General features: G+C 38.3%; 1 protein-coding gene across 1 annotated transcript in view; it reads right to left on the reverse strand.

Moving 5' to 3' along the window:
* Positions 1 to 17,702, reverse strand: part of TRIO (trio Rho guanine nucleotide exchange factor) — a 319,986-nt gene that overhangs the window by 171,182 nt on the left and 131,102 nt on the right. Inside the window, exons 8-10 of the mRNA XM_058178800.1 lie at positions 15,577 to 15,708; positions 11,536 to 11,766; positions 1,074 to 1,196 (exon numbers count right to left, since the gene is read on the reverse strand). Of these exons, the coding sequence (XP_058034783.1) occupies positions 1,074 to 1,196; positions 11,536 to 11,766; positions 15,577 to 15,708 (486 nt within the window). The remainder of the gene's footprint in view (positions 1 to 1,073; positions 1,197 to 11,535; positions 11,767 to 15,576; positions 15,709 to 17,702) is intronic.

Here is a 17,702-nt window from a genome sequence, read left to right on the forward strand (position 1 = left end):
ATGAAGAAGGGAGGAATTATACTTGGTTTCAATATGGGCAAATAAGTGCTAGATGGAAAGAAGATCAAAAAATTGGTATAATGCAAAGGAGGAAAATTTAATAAAGCAAATTAGAAATCAGACCCAGGAGCATATAAAGAGATTGTATAATGTGTTGCTTGAAATAGATTCGGAAAAGGATTTGGTAAAGGATTGTATGATAAAATGGGCACAGAATATTCAGGAACCAATAATGTTGGAAACATGGGAGAAAATTTGGGTTAGAAATGTTAAGTTTACACAAGCACAGAATTTAAGGGAAAATTTTTATAAGATGTTTTATAGATGGCATAGATCCCAAAATTTATCATGTATGTATCCTAATATCCAAGCGAAATGTTGGAGGTGTGATTGTGATGATGCTACATATTTTCATATTTGGTGGACTTGCAAGAAAATTAAGGTCTTTTGGATAAGAATTTGGTGGATTATTCAAAATGTACTGAAGAAGAAGATAAAGTTCCTGCCACAATTTTTCCTTTTGGGAATTATAATGGATTGTACAGGGATTGAGACTAAATTGATTTTGAATTTAATAACAGCAGCAAGACTGTTGATTGGACAATACTGGAAGAAGAAGAGATACCTACAATAGAAGAATGGATATTGAAAGTTATTAATTTGGCTGAGATGGCTAAAATCTCAGCGTTTTTAAAAGACAATACGCAGGAAAGATATTTAATTGAATGGAAAAATGGATTGATTATCTACAAAACAGATATCAGATTAAGAAATATCAGATTGCCTTTGAATAATTAGAAAGTTATTTTATGTAATGGGAGGGGTTGGGAGATGAAAAGCTTTGGATGTGGTTATTTGGATTGGAAGGGAAAATTTTATTCTATGTTTGGTTTATGTATAACAATACCTTGTGATTGACTCGGGAAGCCGGGAGAGGGAGGGGGGAAAAAGGGGGAAAATGTTTTTGTTTTTTAAAACTCTTTCAATAAAAAAGAAAAAAAGAAAACATGGGCGCCTTGCAGGATTTCCAGCCATGACCTTTTTCAAATGAATGCCAAGGATGAGGCCCCTACCTGAGCCACTTCTTCAAAGTCTTCGTGGCGCTTCTGCAGTGCTCTGGCTCGATGCAAAGATTTCCCAACTCCTGTATGTTTACTAAGGAAAGCTTCTCCATGATTTTCGATCCAATCCAGCACCTGCAAGAGAGATAATTATGAACAAAATCCAATTGTATTATTTGTACGTTTCTTCTAAGGGGTTCTGCTGTTGTGGGACATAATAGGATAAATCAACTGAAATTATCATTCATTATTTTCCTAATAAACTAACATGTTTGACTGTATCATGGAATATAGATATTCCAGAGACAAATTCAAATATCAGTGAAAATCCAGCAATTATTAACATTCTTACTCCATATGAATTCTACCTTAGGATTTCTATACGTATAAAAACTTGATGATATTATTATAAGTCCAGTAGTTCAGACACTCAGACTGGTGGCAATTTCTCTCACCAGAGTTCGTAATGATAAAAAGCAAGTTCTCCATTTACTGCTGAGTTTGTACACTAAGTAAGAAAGTTGTGTCTGCTATTATGTCTCCATGGCATAGGGCCGGGTTACTTACGGGACTGTCTGCTGCCACCGATTGCCTCTCACCGACCCGTGCGCTCTCACAGGGAAGGACTCCTCAGGGTGCCGTCGGCCAGGCAGTGCCGACTGGCGACACCCAGGGGAAGGGCCTTTTCTGTGGGGGCTCCCACCCTCTGGAACGAACTTCCCCCAGGACTTCGCCAACTTCCTGACCTTCGAACCTTTCACCACGAGCTTAAGACACATCTGTTTATTTGCACAGGACTGGACTAGAATTTTAAATTTTGAATTTGGTTTTAATTGGGGTTTTATTACTTTTATTGCTATTTTAAACATTTGGCCTTATTTAATAAGTTTTTTAATTGATGTTTTATTCTGTATTTATAAGTATGTTTTTTATCAGGCTGTAAACCACCCTGAGTCCCTTGGGAGATAGGGCGGTATAAAAATGCGAATAAATAAATAAATAAATAAAGATATGTGGCCTGCTAATAGAAAAAGCATCCTTTTGAAATCAGCAAAAGTGCAGCTACTTCAGCAATCATTCTCACAGTCAGAAAAATTTGGAAAACTAAATTAAATTATCCTGAGAAAAAAAACACTCCCCCATCTCAAATACTGATACACAGAGCTGCCTCTAAATTCTACATTGCTTTAAGAGATTAATTTTCCATACCACTATCCAATAGACTGTGTATGCAGGAATATCACCAGTATCTTCTGTAAACCACAGATTCTAGGTCCAATCTGCAAAATTCCTTGGCAGACAAATTCATACAGAAGAGTCCCTGAGGACATGATGTTTGAAAATCACTGAACTGAAATGCAATTTTACCCTGACCCGAGGAGCTGCCCCTTTGTGCCTAACCATAAAATGCAACATTTCAGTTGAACCATCTGGCAAAAATTTCTTTCCATTCACTTTCTTTCCATTCCATTCAAGTCCCAATGATTTTAGTAATCAGAATCTATTCAGTAACTAAACATTCTGGGGACTGAAGCCAACATATACATCCCTATACTGTGGCAATTAAAGCAGTAACTGAAACAAGATGTTCCCTATTCTGCAAATTCTCTACAGATATATCATACCAGCAAGTATTTGTACAACTAAGGAACTCTTCTTTGAATATGAAGCCTTAATTCAGCCTATACAAGGAATGTTTGGGGGAATTGCATGTCCTGTACCAGTCAACTTTCACCCTGGAGCCTGCAGAGGGAACCCTTATTCATCAAGCATCTCCTTAAATTAGCTTGAGATAATATACTCACTCTTTTGACTAAAATTCATTATACAACATGTCTGCCCTGACCAAGTACCCCTCAAAGATATAACAAAATAAAAAATATTACAAGAAAAGCATATGACTTCTGCTGAATCTAACTTCTGACCCTTTGGTTTAATGCTGACTATTTGGGCTAGCATAGCTCTTCAAGTTCTCAGTTCCACTTTTGATGTCCTGCATAACCACAAAAGACAGCAAAGAAAAAAACGGGAAACATACCTTTATCATTATGTCATCAACTCTGCAAAGAATCTTTATGCCTCTGCCTTAGTCATATTCCAAGGAAGTACTTAGCCAACACATCAAAATAATAATAATAATGAACCCATTTCCTTTCATCATCTGGCAATTGTGGAGATCTAAAGCAACATCTCAAAACCTTGTTAAAACAATATATCTAATTCAAATGTTGCACTATTGTGGATTATTGCAATTTAGAATCCAAACTATAATTTGAGCTTCCAAGCATGTGCTAAGGCCATTATTTAGAACTACTAGTCTACTTTAATTTTCATTCTATTCTCAACATATGGAAGTTTTCGGAGGCACACACTAACCATATTTTTATTTCGTTACAGTTGTATCCTACCTTTTCTTTACAAGCTCAAGGCATCTTATATTGGATCTCCCTTCCTTTCCCCCCATAATAATAGGGAAAGATATGAGATAAACTAGCATGAAAGAAATGAATGGTCAAAAGTCACCCAGTCAATTCTCACAGCTTGAGGTAGAAGCTGAACTGAGTGTCCCCAGTGACTATCCAATAGCTCTATTACAATAGACAGGATAAGTTACTCTTTGATCCCACTGCTATTATGAACCTAGTGAGATAATCTGTTGCCATGGAGTGAGATATCATCACTATGCTGATAATACCCAATGATACATCTCTGGCCCTGGCAAATTAAGCAATGCTATAGAAGTCTCACCCAAGAGTCTGGAGGCTGTGGAAATCTGGATGAGGAACAACAGGCTTCGGCTGAATTGTGGCAAGAGTGGCATTGGGTTTTCGGGCATGCTGGTTCTAAGATGATGCCATTTTTGGTGCTGCATGATCCTGAACTGTATGGCCCCAATGAACAATCTGGGGTTCCTCTTGAGCTCACCACTCCTGCTAAAAGAGCAGGTGGTGATTATAGCTAGAAGGGTCTTTGGACAATTTTGGGTTGTGCACCAGTTATGCCTTTCCCTGAACTGGAGGGCTCTGCTCACAGTTACTCGTGTCCTAGTCACTTTCTGGTTCAGTTAGTACAATGTGCTCTACATGGGAGTGTCGTTGAAGGGTATCCAGAAACTTCAGCTGGTACAAAATGCAGAAACATGCACGGTTATGTGTGCCTCTAGCACAGCATGTTATCTCTTCTCCGTGAGCTGCACTGGTTGCCAGCGTGCTTCTGAGTCCAATTCAAAGGGCTTATTTTGACCTTTAAAGCCCTTCACAGCATAGTGTCTGGTTATTTGAAGGATTGCCTCTTCCTGATTACATCTGCTCATCCCATCAGATCTGGCAAGAAAGGCCATGTTGCATGTCCCACCTATCAGGGATCTACACTTAGCGGGCTTGAGAAAATTGGCCTTGGTACTCACTTTATAAATTCTCCCCCCCTCCACCCCCAAAGTCAGATCACATCTATCCCACTTTATTTTCTGGAAATTCCTAAAAACCTGGCTTTGTTATTAGGCCTGGGGGTTTCAGGGGACTGGTGAGATCTTGAGGAGGCTCTGTTGTTGATCAAATCTATTGTACTGTCTTAGACATGTTTATTGTTTTGACTTTTTTTTCTGTAGGCTGGCCAGAGTCACTTCTTGTGCACACAATCTATTAAGTCATGGTATTCATCTGAACCACAAACCTTTCACTAGCCAGCTTGGGGTAGTGGCTTCTCTTGAGTTAGAAACCAGATTGTGAGTTCTAGTCCTCCCTCAGGCACAAAAGTCAGCTAGCTAATTTTGGGCCAGTCATTCTCTCTCAACCAACACAAAGCACTATTGTGGGGAATATTAGGAGATGGGAGATTAGACATGTACAATGCCTTAAATTGACAAAAATACATAGCTGATTGGTTGGACAGATAGACAGTCCATCCACCTCCAGATGGGGTATTTTTTTTCTTATAAACTGCTGTCCGATTTGGCGATTTCATGCTGATTATTTTATCTTATATGAAAAACAAGTCAAAACTTATTTCCGCAAAGCCTTTTTTATTTGAGATGACTTTGGGGAACAAGAACAATTTTAGAATTATTTTTTTTTGTTTACATTTATACCCCGCCCTTCTCCGAAGACTCAGGGCGGCTTATAGTGTATAAGGCAATAGTCTCATTCTATTTGTATATTTTTACAAAGTCAACTTATTGCCCCCCCAACAATCTGGGTCCTCATTTTACCTACCTTATAAAGGATGGAAGGCTGAGTCAACCTTGGGCCGGGCTCGAACCTGCAGTAATTGCAGGCTTTGTGTTCTTAATAACAGGCTGTTCTTAATAACAGGCCTTACCAGCCTGCGCCATTCACCGGCCCTATGGTGAATATGCAGGTTTAGCAATTTTGAAATACATTTGGCAAATGAGATATATAGAGCACTTATATTCTCAGAGTAGAGGGATTAAGCCCCTTTCCCTTCAGAATCTGGGAAGTGTTAGAACTCACAATAACTTCCTTCTCCAAGTATAGGCAAAGGATTGAAATGAAAGCAGACAATGACAAGCGTTTACACCAGTGACACTTTTGCCCAAACAGGTGCTATTCATCTATGCAGATAAAACAATATGCTAGATCATAAAATCTGTCCATAGATAAAAATTAAACACCACCATAGATTAAATTTGGGGAGTAGTTGCCAACAGAGGACTTCAGAAGTTGCCTAATAAGGTCTCAATTTTACATTGCTTTAAAACATCAGAAACATTCATTTACTTCAAAAAGATTATGATTAATTTGAGTGTATAATACACTGGTTACATTACTGAGAATGGATTGGCCAGTTAGTGGGTATGGTCCTATTGAAGATCTTTTTCTTTGGCTTTCAGGTTGTTCCACTGCTAAGGAAGTGATGCTACAATAATTTGTGAGACTTTGACAGTGATTATAACAGTGTTCCAGAAGTTACTGGAATGCCTGTATGTGAAGTTGGTCCAGAGGGATATGGTAGAATAGCTGCTGGTGCATCAACAATCCTGCTGACCAAAATAAGTTCTCCAAGACCTCCTCAACCTCATTTTCAAGTTGTTGCTGGAAGCACTGAAGAGTTCAGAGCTTGGGAAGTTCAGGCTCCAAGCCCTAGAAATGGGAGCTGAACTGCCCTGGGAATTTGTGGCCTCCACAAAGGTAGGCACATGCTGATGTTGGTATACTTCATAGCAGGTTTTGAATTCCTTACTCCTCTATAAGCACAAAACTCCTATTAAAGATGGTTTGCACCAGACACCAGACACCTGAAGATTCTTGCTTCTTTTCTTAGGGATTTTTTGGTTGATTTGGCAGACAGTTCCGTTTTTGAATATGATTGGTCACTGGCAGTGTGAACTGATTATAGTTCTGGATAAGAGCATTTCTACTTGCCAATCAGGCAGCTCACTGATATATCAAGGAGCTGAAGTGATTAAAAAGACTTCTGAAGTGATGATGGTATAAGATAAAAATGTGACTGAACAGTGACACAAACTCAGGTTTGGGCTTAACATTGGTAACAGGACAGGAACAGCAAAAATGTTTGCTCTCCATTCCTGTCCCAGAGGTGCTTTTTCAGGAAGCAACTGGACTTTCTTTTTTTTTCTTCGAAGATGTTTCACTTCTCACCCAAGAAGCTTCTTCAGCTCTGAGAGGATAGTGGGGAATTGGATGATTTATATTCCTTGCAGACAGCTGGTAAGTTGCCTACTGAAAAAGCACCTTTAAGACAATCATGACCTGGATGACTGAGAATCTCTACAGATGTTCTCCATTCTTGTTTTGTCTATAAACACTTGCCAACTTAAAGTGACTAGGTTCTCTTATGGAGAAGTGAGAGTAGTGAGATGACAACAGGCCCCATAGATGCTTTCTACAGATTTCTTTATGGATGAGCTGACTTATAATTGCCAAGATCTCAATATTCATGTGTAGAACCATTTGATATAAATGGAATGGAATGACATTTAGCAATGCTATTTAGGATTCTTCTAAGCTTGTGCAACCCAAGGTAGAGGAAAGAGTACTCTGTACCATGAGTTCCAGAAGGATACATCTCCCATCTGGCTCCCAGGGGTGAAATCCAGCAGGTTCGGACAGGTTCTGGAGAACCGGTAGTGGAAATTTTGAGTAGTTCAGAGAACCAGTAGCAGAAATTTTGAGTAGTTTGGAGAACCGGCAAATGCCACCTCTGGCCAGCTCCAGAGTGGAGTGGGAATGGAGATTTTGCAATATCCTTCCCCCCAGGAGTGGGGAGGGAATGGGGATTTTGCAGTATCCTTCCCCTGGAGTGGGGCGGGAATGAAGATTTTGCAGTATCCTTCCCCTGCCACGCTCACCAAGCCCTGCTCCACCCACCAAGCCCTGCCCACAGAACCAGCAGCAAAAAAAATTGAATTTCACCAGTGTCCCAAAGCCAACCATTTCAGGTCTTCATTAATTGGAGGAGCCAGTTCCATTCATAATGGGAGGATTAATTCATCATTAGCTCCTAGTTAATTAAGTTGAGCCTGATGGCAATGGGAATTAACTGATTATATGATTTCTACTGCTTTTATCTTTTATTTACCAGACAAATAGATTTTGCCCATGCTGACTCCTTACTAATTCTATTGCTTTATTTTGAAAATTGTGCTCCTCCTCTCTGTTTATATTTTTTAATTAATTCTCTTTTTGTGTATCTTGGGATATTCAACTAGACTTTGGAAATAATCTGACTCCTCAAAGAGCGCTTTTCTTCAACTCTTCAGTAATTTTGTGTTTTTGAAGTCTCTGGCCACCATTCTTTGCAGTACATCAAGAACACATAAGCCAAGGCATGTGTTTGATCTTTGGGTGGCAAGAGCTTCATTTAATATTTGCAGATGCACTGAAAGTCTTAAAGTGAATGGCATCACACTACCAATGAAAAGAGGAGTGATATTTCAAGGAGAGTTTTTGAGATGTTTCTCATTCAGTCTTTATAGGAAACACTCATTTCAATTTTCAACAATCAGAGTCAGACAAAATTTTTAGATGGTACTTGGCTCTGGAACTGCTAGCTGTCCAGAAGAAATCTACCATTTCCCCAAAAATAAGACCCAACCAGAAAATAAGTCCTAGCATGATTTTTCAGGATGCTCATAATAGTCCTACCCTTCAAAATAATGGATGCAGATGGATGCATTTAGTACCAAATTTCCCCCAAATAAGACCTAACCAGAAAATAATCCCTAATTTTGGAGCATTAATATAAGACCTGGTCTTATTTTCGGGGAAACACTGTACTAGTCTATCAGTGCTACTGTTGTGGTCCAGCCCCACCCACCCTGGGCCTGGCCCCCTGCCAGAGAGTGACTCAGAGAGTGAGGGGGGAAGGGCCGTCAGGGCTCCCTTCTGCAGGGCCGGCTTCCCTGGCTCAGCTCCAGGAGCCAGAGGCAGGCCAGGTGGAAGAGGTGATGAGGCCTCTGTCTCCTGTATCTCCCACCGCCCAGGGAACGCTTCCAAACCCAGCTGAGGACAATCAGTCCTGGTTAGATCCCAGGTTTCGTAGACAAGAGAGGCGGGAACAACAGAAGCAGGGGTGGGGCAGGCCTAGAAAGTGCTGAGTCATGGAGCCACACCCCATAGGATATAAAAGCAGGAGGGGCTGCTATACTGCTTCGTGACGAACAAATCCAATTGCCTGGAGAGAACCTGAGCTGAAGTAGTGTTTATTCCTGGCTTCCTGGTTGACACGTCGGCATCAAGAAAGATAACAGAGGACTTCCTGTGGCTCCGCTGGTCATTGAGGACAGTCTTTTTAGACCGCCAGCCCTGGATCGCGTAGAGCCACTAAGACAGCGAAAATCAGCTGTCTAGCGGCTTGGAAACCTTTCCCTCGGGTAAAGAGGGAAAGGTGAACGATCGGGTGGAGGTACAGCCCCCCCCCCACACCCCCACAGCACCAGGAACGATCCTGGAGGCTTGAAGGGGAGAGCTCCCTTGGGAACCCGAAGAGCTCCGGATCCAGGAAGTCTCTGTCTTTTTTGGCAGAGCAAAATGCCGCAACCACATTGGGATCAATATTGAGTTTAAATGGATTTCTGATTTAACCAGACAGAGCAATGTCAGGAGGCAAGGTAGATGTAAGTACCAGACCACAACCCCGTTTGTGGATTCCGTTTGAGAAGAAAGGAAATGGCGTCTGAATATAATGGGCGTGAAAGTGAAAGTCAAAGAGGTGTTTATTAACACTGTTACAATTTATAACTTTGCTTAAACTTGCTGGATTTTCTGTTTATATGAAGAAACTATAAAGAAAGCTGGAAGGATTATACAACTGACTTATTTAACTTAAATACTGTGCTTATGAAAAGACTTTGACTTTGTTTCAAATTATAAAATTAAAGTAAGATGGCTTCTGTACAAATACAGCCTGCTGTTTTCAAGAAAGTTGGAGCGCTATTAGTTCAACTACATAAATTACAAGAGGAGCTGAAGGAATTTTTGAAGGCTCAAATTTCTGTTCGGGATAAAAAAATTAAGGAAATTGAGAAGAAAATATTGAAAATTAAAGACTTTGTTGTAGCTGAAGATGAAGAGATAAGAGAAGTGGTGGCAGCATTTAAGACTTTGGTTGAATACACAAAACAATTGGATGAAAAAGTGGAAGAGATGGATCAAGTTAATTCGAACTTAAAAAGCAAAATAGAGGAGCTTCAGACCAAGACGGAGAATATAAAGCAGTTGGAAATTAATCAAGTTAATTTGGACTTAAAAAATAAAACAGAGGAGCTCCAGATCAAGGCAGAGAGAGCAGAAGAAGAGCGGGTGTTATTGCAATACAGAGTTATGGAATTTGCATTGAGAGTAAGAGGTTTGAAAGAAAATAAACGAGAGGACTTAAAAAAGATTTTTGCAAAGGCTTTTGCACAGCTGATTGGACAGGAACCAGTGGACTTTGAAATCCAAATTGAAAAAAATTACTGTGTTAATTCATGGGTTGCAAAGCAGAGACATTTGCCAAGAGACGTAATAATTTATTTTATATCTAGGAAGATTAGGAATGAAATTTCACAAGTTTCTTATAGAAATAAAATTCAAATACTGGGACAAGAGGTATTGGTATTGAAAGAAATTCCTCCTAAAATGTTAAGAAATAGAAAAGAATATGCTTTTTTGGTGGATCAGCTTAGAAATCTCCAGATACAGTACAGATGGAATGTACCAGCTGGATTAACAGTAAACTATAAGGGAGGGAAATATTGTCTTAATACAGTTTTTAAAGCAAGAGATTTTTATACTAAAGTATTGAAGGTTGGAAGTTTGCCATTGTTAGAAGTTAAGATGAAAGGAGAGGTGGGAATGCTTAAAAAAGGGGAAAAGGAAGCAAAGCAAATACAACCTAAAATTGGGGCTGTAAATTTGGGAGAAGAAACACAGAAAGCCGTAGGGAAGGATCAAAGTATGATTGTAACTATTAAACGTAAAGAGCAAGGAGTAAAGAAGTAATATTTTCAAATGAAAAGACTTTCCTTTCATGGGATAGGGTAAATTATAAGCGATATTTCTGAATATAAAAAGTAGAAAGAAGTTATGGATTGTATGATAAATGGGGTGTAAATTGTTTAGAAATTTATGGTATGGGGAATATGGGGAAGAATATGAGGTAAATGTTAAATTTATATAAGGAAAGATGATGTTTATTATTATGTATGATGGATATATAAATATGATGGATTATAAGGTATACTGAGGAATAATTTTTGATTTTACAACATTGGAAGATGAGATATTGTTTATTACAGAAGATTGAACTTTAAGCTTAATGGATTTAGATGAGAAGGTAGAATTTGCATATTTGAAAGATTATTTTTGAAAGATACATATAATGGAGATTGAAATAACAAAATACTAAATAGCTTTTAAATGAATAGAAGGTAATTGTATTAGTATTAATATTTTCCTTTTTCTTCTTTTTTTATGGAAAAGGGGAGTTGAGGTTCAAGAAGAGGGATGGGATTTTATGTTAATTAGCATATCTTAGTTTATGATTGTTAGATACGATACCCTGTATTTGCTCTGGGAAGTCGGGGGGGTGGGAAGGAGGGAGGAGGGAGGGGAAGGGTTAGGGTTGGGGGAGGTGGGGATGTATGGGGGGAAAAAATCTTGTAAAACTTTTTCAATTAAAAAAAAAGAAAGATAACAGAAAAATCTTGGCAGATGCTCACTGGGTTGCTGCCAGAGCTGATAGCTGCCATGGACTCAATTGCCAGCTAATTGAGTCATTTCTCGTGCCTCCCAGACTGAGGTGGGGGGAAAGAACAGCTACAGTACCACCCTTCCTTCTTCTTCAAATTTAGCATTTTATTTCAGCCTACTTTTGTAATTGGAACAAACCAAGATAATATGAAAGTGCACTGATAATTTTGCTTTATAAAACTCGCCCTTAGATCAAGAAGGTGTGGGTAGCCTCTGCATGCATTTCCACACAGAATCCACAATACCAGGAGATATGGACTGACCTGTTGTACATCCTGTTGAAAGACACAGAGTTGAAGCCGTTGATGTAAGCGAACTTTTCGATGTTGCCAAATGTTCTCCAATTGCCTCTGGTGATGCAGCACTTCATGAATAACATCTAGGACATGGTGTACTGCCTTGGAGTAGTTGGCTGAAGCTGTGAGGGAATCTGAGCTTCCAGGTGTCAAAGGTCGTTGCAATTTGTCAAGCAGTGATTTCCCATCCTGACTTACCTAGAAAGTAAGAATGAAGGTGTTAACATATTGGCTGCAGGGTTTTATAATATGGAACTGCAACACTGGTTTTGCCATTTAGATGTATCTTTACAAGAATAGCATATTAGAATTTATTTTGGATGAAATCAAACGAATAACAATTTAAACAATAAAACAATTCAATATTTTATTTCAACTACTTCCACCTGATCAAGAAATCCTACTTGATCTTCTTAAGTTTTAAGACTTTATTGGAGAAGCTGGACTTCAAAGATAAAGAACTCTTATAGACCCAAGTCTTGGTCAATAACAGCAGTCACTGTTAAAATTACAAGCTTGTTAAAATGCAAGCTTTTTTGCTTTAATTTTATTATTTGCCTTCAAAATGAATTTACAAATTTGTCTCAACAAACCATAATATTGATTTAGAAAAGTGGGAGATGATGTTATGTTTATAGTAGTTATATTTACACATTTCTCTATGTAAGTCTGAGAAACAAAAGGTTTCAGATGCAGCATGTACAGGAGAAATTTGCCATCATTTGATAATAAAGTTATTTAGTCAATAATTATGCATCAGATTAAATGCAGGCATAATATCCATGTTCCCAAGATGTCACAGTATCAATAAACATTAAAATATAAGGTTTCCCAGAAGTTTCCAGCTAGACAAAAGTCTCTGGTTGATTGGTTCAGACTGGATTATTTTTAGTTATATATTGGCATCCCTATAGCTTACATGCATTATAATGCAGAAAGAATCCTTATGTCTCAAAAGCTTCTGCAAACAAGCAGATAATAGTGCAGAAAAGATAGAGACGTAAGTAGAGGGACACCTTCTAACAGAATCAAAAGTTGACAAAGTCATGGAGAGTTTTCTGGCCAAGCAGCAGCTGCCTTAACAGGGTAAATTTAGATTTTCCTGTATTTCCAGTCATATTTGACGCTAGGGCAGTTAAAAGATGCTGAGCTTGTCAGCTGGAAAGCTGACAGCCCAAGTTTGAAACCTGAGTGCCATGCAACGGGGTGAGCGCCTGTTCCTTGCCCCAGCTCCTGCCCACCTAGCAGTTCGAAAGCATGAAAATGCAAGTAGACTAAAACAGAGAATTAAGCTCAAAATGAGGCATACTTGAAGGGGACTGCTCACCATCAAGATTTCTTACACTAATTTGACTGAAAACTTTCCTCAGCTTCTAGCCTGAGTGAACTGAAAACAGACTGCTTAGACATCAAGTCTTCCTCAGCAGGGTGCCTGGGAATGCCTGTAGGGGATCATGCAACATTGCTATAAATTGAGTTACTTTCGCCATCTGCCTTGAGTCAAATTTTAAATATGACTGTGGTGGCACAAGTATTTTGTAATCAGTCTGAGGTTTGACTGAACACATCTTCTGGCTACAATTTATTGAGGTTTATTGAAGAGAACAACATTGTTCCTTTATCTTCATAATTCTGTTTTATATAAGTTGAAACAGGGCTTTGATATTTTTCTCACTTCCTATAAAGCAAAGTAAATTGCTTGCTATTCAGATTGTACAAGCTTGCCTTCTTCCCTTTTAATGGTTAGTGTGATTGAAAAATGAATGTCTTAATGGGAAGTTGTCATTTAAGGTAGCTTTTTTTAAAAAAAAAAGAAATAATAAACATTATTTTTAGGGAGAGCCAGTCAAGTAAGTTTTATAACTGGCAGAAAATACATAGTCAAACTATTAAACTATTTAAATATCAAATTAGCAAACTATTTAAAATAGTTAAAACTATTTCAAATATCACGTAAAAAGCTGGAAGTGCATAAATAGATAAATGTTTCATTTTTAAAAATTCTGAGTGTAAATTCTTCAAAATGCCCTGCTTCAAAGGCAAACAGCATTTTGAAGCTTTTTTGGAAGCATCTCAAGCTTGAAACAGAGGTGTTCCAAATTTGAAGCAGTTTGTTTCCAAATTCAAAATCCTTCCAAAACGTTTAGAGCAGACTGTTTTGCATTAAAAAATAAATAAAACGGTAACAAATTCAAAAACACCTCTCATAAAATTTCATGAATTAAATGTTTTGTACAATCCTATGTACAAACATTTAAAAAGAATCAGGAAGGGGAAGATTTGCAGCCTGAATTACTTTCCAACACATTTTTTTACAAAATAAAATCCTGGAAGGATCCAAATATTGTTACAGGAGTAATTTTCCTCCTTTTTTCTATTAAAAAAAGTGCTTGATTTGCATGTTGCCCTGGTCTTTGGTTATCCTAACCAATGAGCTTTGGTACTTGATTCATATCATAAGACCGGCCGCTACTTTTGCATAAGATCACAAGAATAAGCCTTGACTACTATCAGTTATGACTTATACACATTTTTCAGCAAAAAGATAACTCTGTTGTATCAACACATCCTGATGGGAAATGATGATTTACTGCTACCAACACAGCTCAAAGTTAGAGATATGGAAATTTTAGCTAGCAATGTTATCTGTTAACTCAAACTATAAAGTGCTGGTTCAGATGCTCATTTCCCCCCCTATTATTTAAAGGAGATGAGGACCTGCCTTCATAGCCCAGTGAGAGTAATGTGAGATGTCAAGTTTATATTAATGCAGGATCCCACCACTGCTGTGATATAGAAAATTGTCCTTGATCTTATTACAGAGACATGCTAAAATATAAGGCCTGACAACAGGAAGTAGAAGATTGAAATAATTTTATTTAATCACAAAGTCACCAGTACTATATTTCTATTTCATGGTGATAATTGGAGCAGCAGTAATGTTACTGTAACAGTTAATGTTACTGTAAATTGTTGTAAAGTAGCCAACAGACATCGTTTACAAATGATATAATTTCAGCCACTTAATTTAAAAAAGAAACAGTAGCCATATAATTTAATGCAAGGCAAAAACATTTTTAGTTATAGTAAAAAAAAGTGAACAAAGATGATTTCTTCTTATTTAAAAGCTGAGGTGAGAGCATAAGAAATATTTCTAATCCTTTTGGATTATCACCCAAGATGAAGCTGGAGAGACCAGTTTTGGCATTGGATCCAAAGTTCTTTGGCCAGATTTGATAGAGCCACAGTTCCTATAAATGTATGTTGTCAGTGACCAACATCCAAAGCAGAAACCCTAATATCCAGGATATTTTTTCTACAGAAGATGCTTTAAAGAACAACTTGGGGGAGAAGACTGTTCTCAAAAGCAGAAGCAGTATATCTCAATGCAGCCATGGTGGCTTATTCAACAAACCATTTTAAAATCATGGCTTAGCAAAGTAAGTGAACTAAAGGCTGAACAACTGCATCATTTCACACATATTTAATATATTTTTTCTTCAAAAGTTTACTTAACAGAGAGCTGAAATCAAACTCCATGTCAATTAAATATGATAAATATTTGTAATTGCAAACTTAGCACCTTAAGGACAAACATATTCCCATATGGAACACAATTTGCAGAACAGAATCTTCTTCATCAAATTTCTTAATCTGAGTTGCTTGGCAAATGTGACTGATTGCCAATTTGGCATAGTGACTCAGGTGCTGGCCTAGAAACTAGGAGACTGGATTCTAGTCCTCTTAGGTATGAAAGCTGTCTGGATGACTTTTGGCTAACCATTTTTTCTCAGCCTAGTCCATTTCAAGTTTTGCTTTCTTCCTCACAAACACATAAGCAATAAAATGAACTCTGGTCCACAGAATCTTGTGCCACAGTAAAATAATAAAAGTTATTATTCTTTCAGCGAACCTTTTTTATTGTTTTTGCTAAATATATGAACACTATTGTATATTTTTAATATAGCAAACACTGTACTTACAAGCAGGAAATAGAACATCACCTACCTCAGAGTATGCCAGGGTAATATGCTCATATATTCCTTGGTGATGGTGAATAGCATCCTCCAAATCTTGCAGTTCTGAAGGAAGCTCCACTTCACCACAGGCCTTACACCATGAATCCACATTACTCATGTACTAGGAGGAGGAATAAAAACTTATTCACTACAAGCATTCCCACTACGAACCAGCATAAAGTTATCCGAGCAAGCATATTAGAATGTTAGAAAATGCGCTCTTCGCTTCAAAGGTAAGGTTTTTTCCTTCCATTAAGAATCAGACAAAGTTTTTCAGCGGCTAACATAACTTCAAGTTTATTTCCACTCTGGCTCCTCTAAAACATAAAAATAGTTGCGTTTCAAAAAAATTACCAATTCATTTCACTATACTCTGCAAAACAGAGATGGTTGTTAAAAAGAAAACAAACACTTCAGTAATATGAGAATTCTTTGTTAACTATGGAGTGGCTTGGAAGAGGAAACAAACACATATGGAAACATTAAAACAATCTGAAGCCAAACCTCAATTCACATGCAAAAGAATTCCAAATGCATCCAAAAGAGTTCAGCTGCAATCTCTGGCACCAGAAAATCAGATCAAATCATTTGCTTCTATCATCCCCGTCTTCAATATTGTACACACTCAAGAGAGACATTGAATTAATAGAGTAACTTGCAATTCATGGACTGTTTTCTTATTTGTGTGAAGAAAGTACACAATTAAGTAGCCAATCAAACAATTAATGAGGTCAATTCATTTAATCTGAACAGACTCCTCTACATTCTAGTTTTATTTCTCTAGGAATAGCTTTTACATACAAAAAAAAAAAGCCAAATAAAAACAAATCGCTTCTTTTCTCTTATTTGAATACATACCCCGTACAATTCAATGGCATTTGGAGGCAGGGGTGGGCTTCAAAAAATTTAGCAAGGGGTTCTCCGCCCGGTTGCTGGGTGGGCGTAGCCATCATGGGCGTGGCCTAGTTGGCTTCCTGCACCCTGGCAGGAGGGGTGTTTTTGCCCTCCCCAGGCACCGGAGGCTTTCCTCGAGACTCGGGAAGGCAAAAACAGCCTCCCCAGACTCCAGAGGCCCCGAACTTCCAGTAGGCCCATTTTTCACCCTCCCCGAGCCTCCACATGTGCCCTGCACTTACCTGCATCCAAAACTGGCTTCGTGGGACTCCTGGGAGGGGAGGGGTGGGTGGGGCCAGCCAGGAGTGGGATTTGGAGGTTCGCCAAACTGCACAGAATCTTAGCTAGAGGTTTTTCTGAACCCATGCAAACCCCCAGAAGCCCACCGCTATTTGGAAGTAATGAACATACCTTCCTGTTTTAAGGTAGATGAAGGGAACTGTTTTCCTCAACAGTTCCTGTACTCAACAATTTCTGTACTATTTATATGTGCCTCAGTGATACAAAGACACACAAAATGATGACATCTTTTAAGTGGTATTGATCTGGGGAAAGTAGAAAGTACCTCCTTATATTAATCCGCAGAATCTTTATCAGTTTTTATTAATCAGATCCAGAAGTTGTGGGTACTCCAACACTGGAGGTTTTTAAGAAGATATTGGACAACCATTTGTCTGAAATGGTGTAGGGTTTCCTGCTTGAGCAGGGAGCTGGACTAGAAGACCTCCAAGGTCCATTCCAACTCTGTTATTCTATTATCAAATAAACTCACCTCAGTGACAAAGCCACAGGAAACAAACATGACTGGTAAATTACTCACAGAAGATATGAATGTATAGATAAACTTGTATATACAGATGAAGTCATCTAGCCTAGTATGTATCATTTCAGGTAGGGTTCTTTTCCAATTTTGGGGGGATACTAGATATTAAATGTTCTATATACAGGCACATATTTAGCATCTGTGAAATTCTTCACATTTCACTAATCTCTCAATACTGTAATAGGGCAAACTTATCATCTCCCTGTAGCAAACCTAGACACATGCTACTTGAATTCATGACTTTTGCATCACAACTCAGCCTTACTATCCCTACTTTGCAAACCAGCAATCTGCAGTTTTTGTGGCTGCATTACGCCAGTGCTCAAGACAAAAGACAGTGACCTGTTTAAAGTGCTCAGATCAAAAACAGATCATTTGCTAGTTTGGAAGAAATGTTT

The sequence above is a fragment of the Ahaetulla prasina genome, chromosome 3 (assembly GCF_028640845.1).
Source record: "Ahaetulla prasina isolate Xishuangbanna chromosome 3, ASM2864084v1, whole genome shotgun sequence".
NCBI classification, from domain to species: domain Eukaryota; kingdom Metazoa; phylum Chordata; class Lepidosauria; order Squamata; family Colubridae; genus Ahaetulla; species Ahaetulla prasina.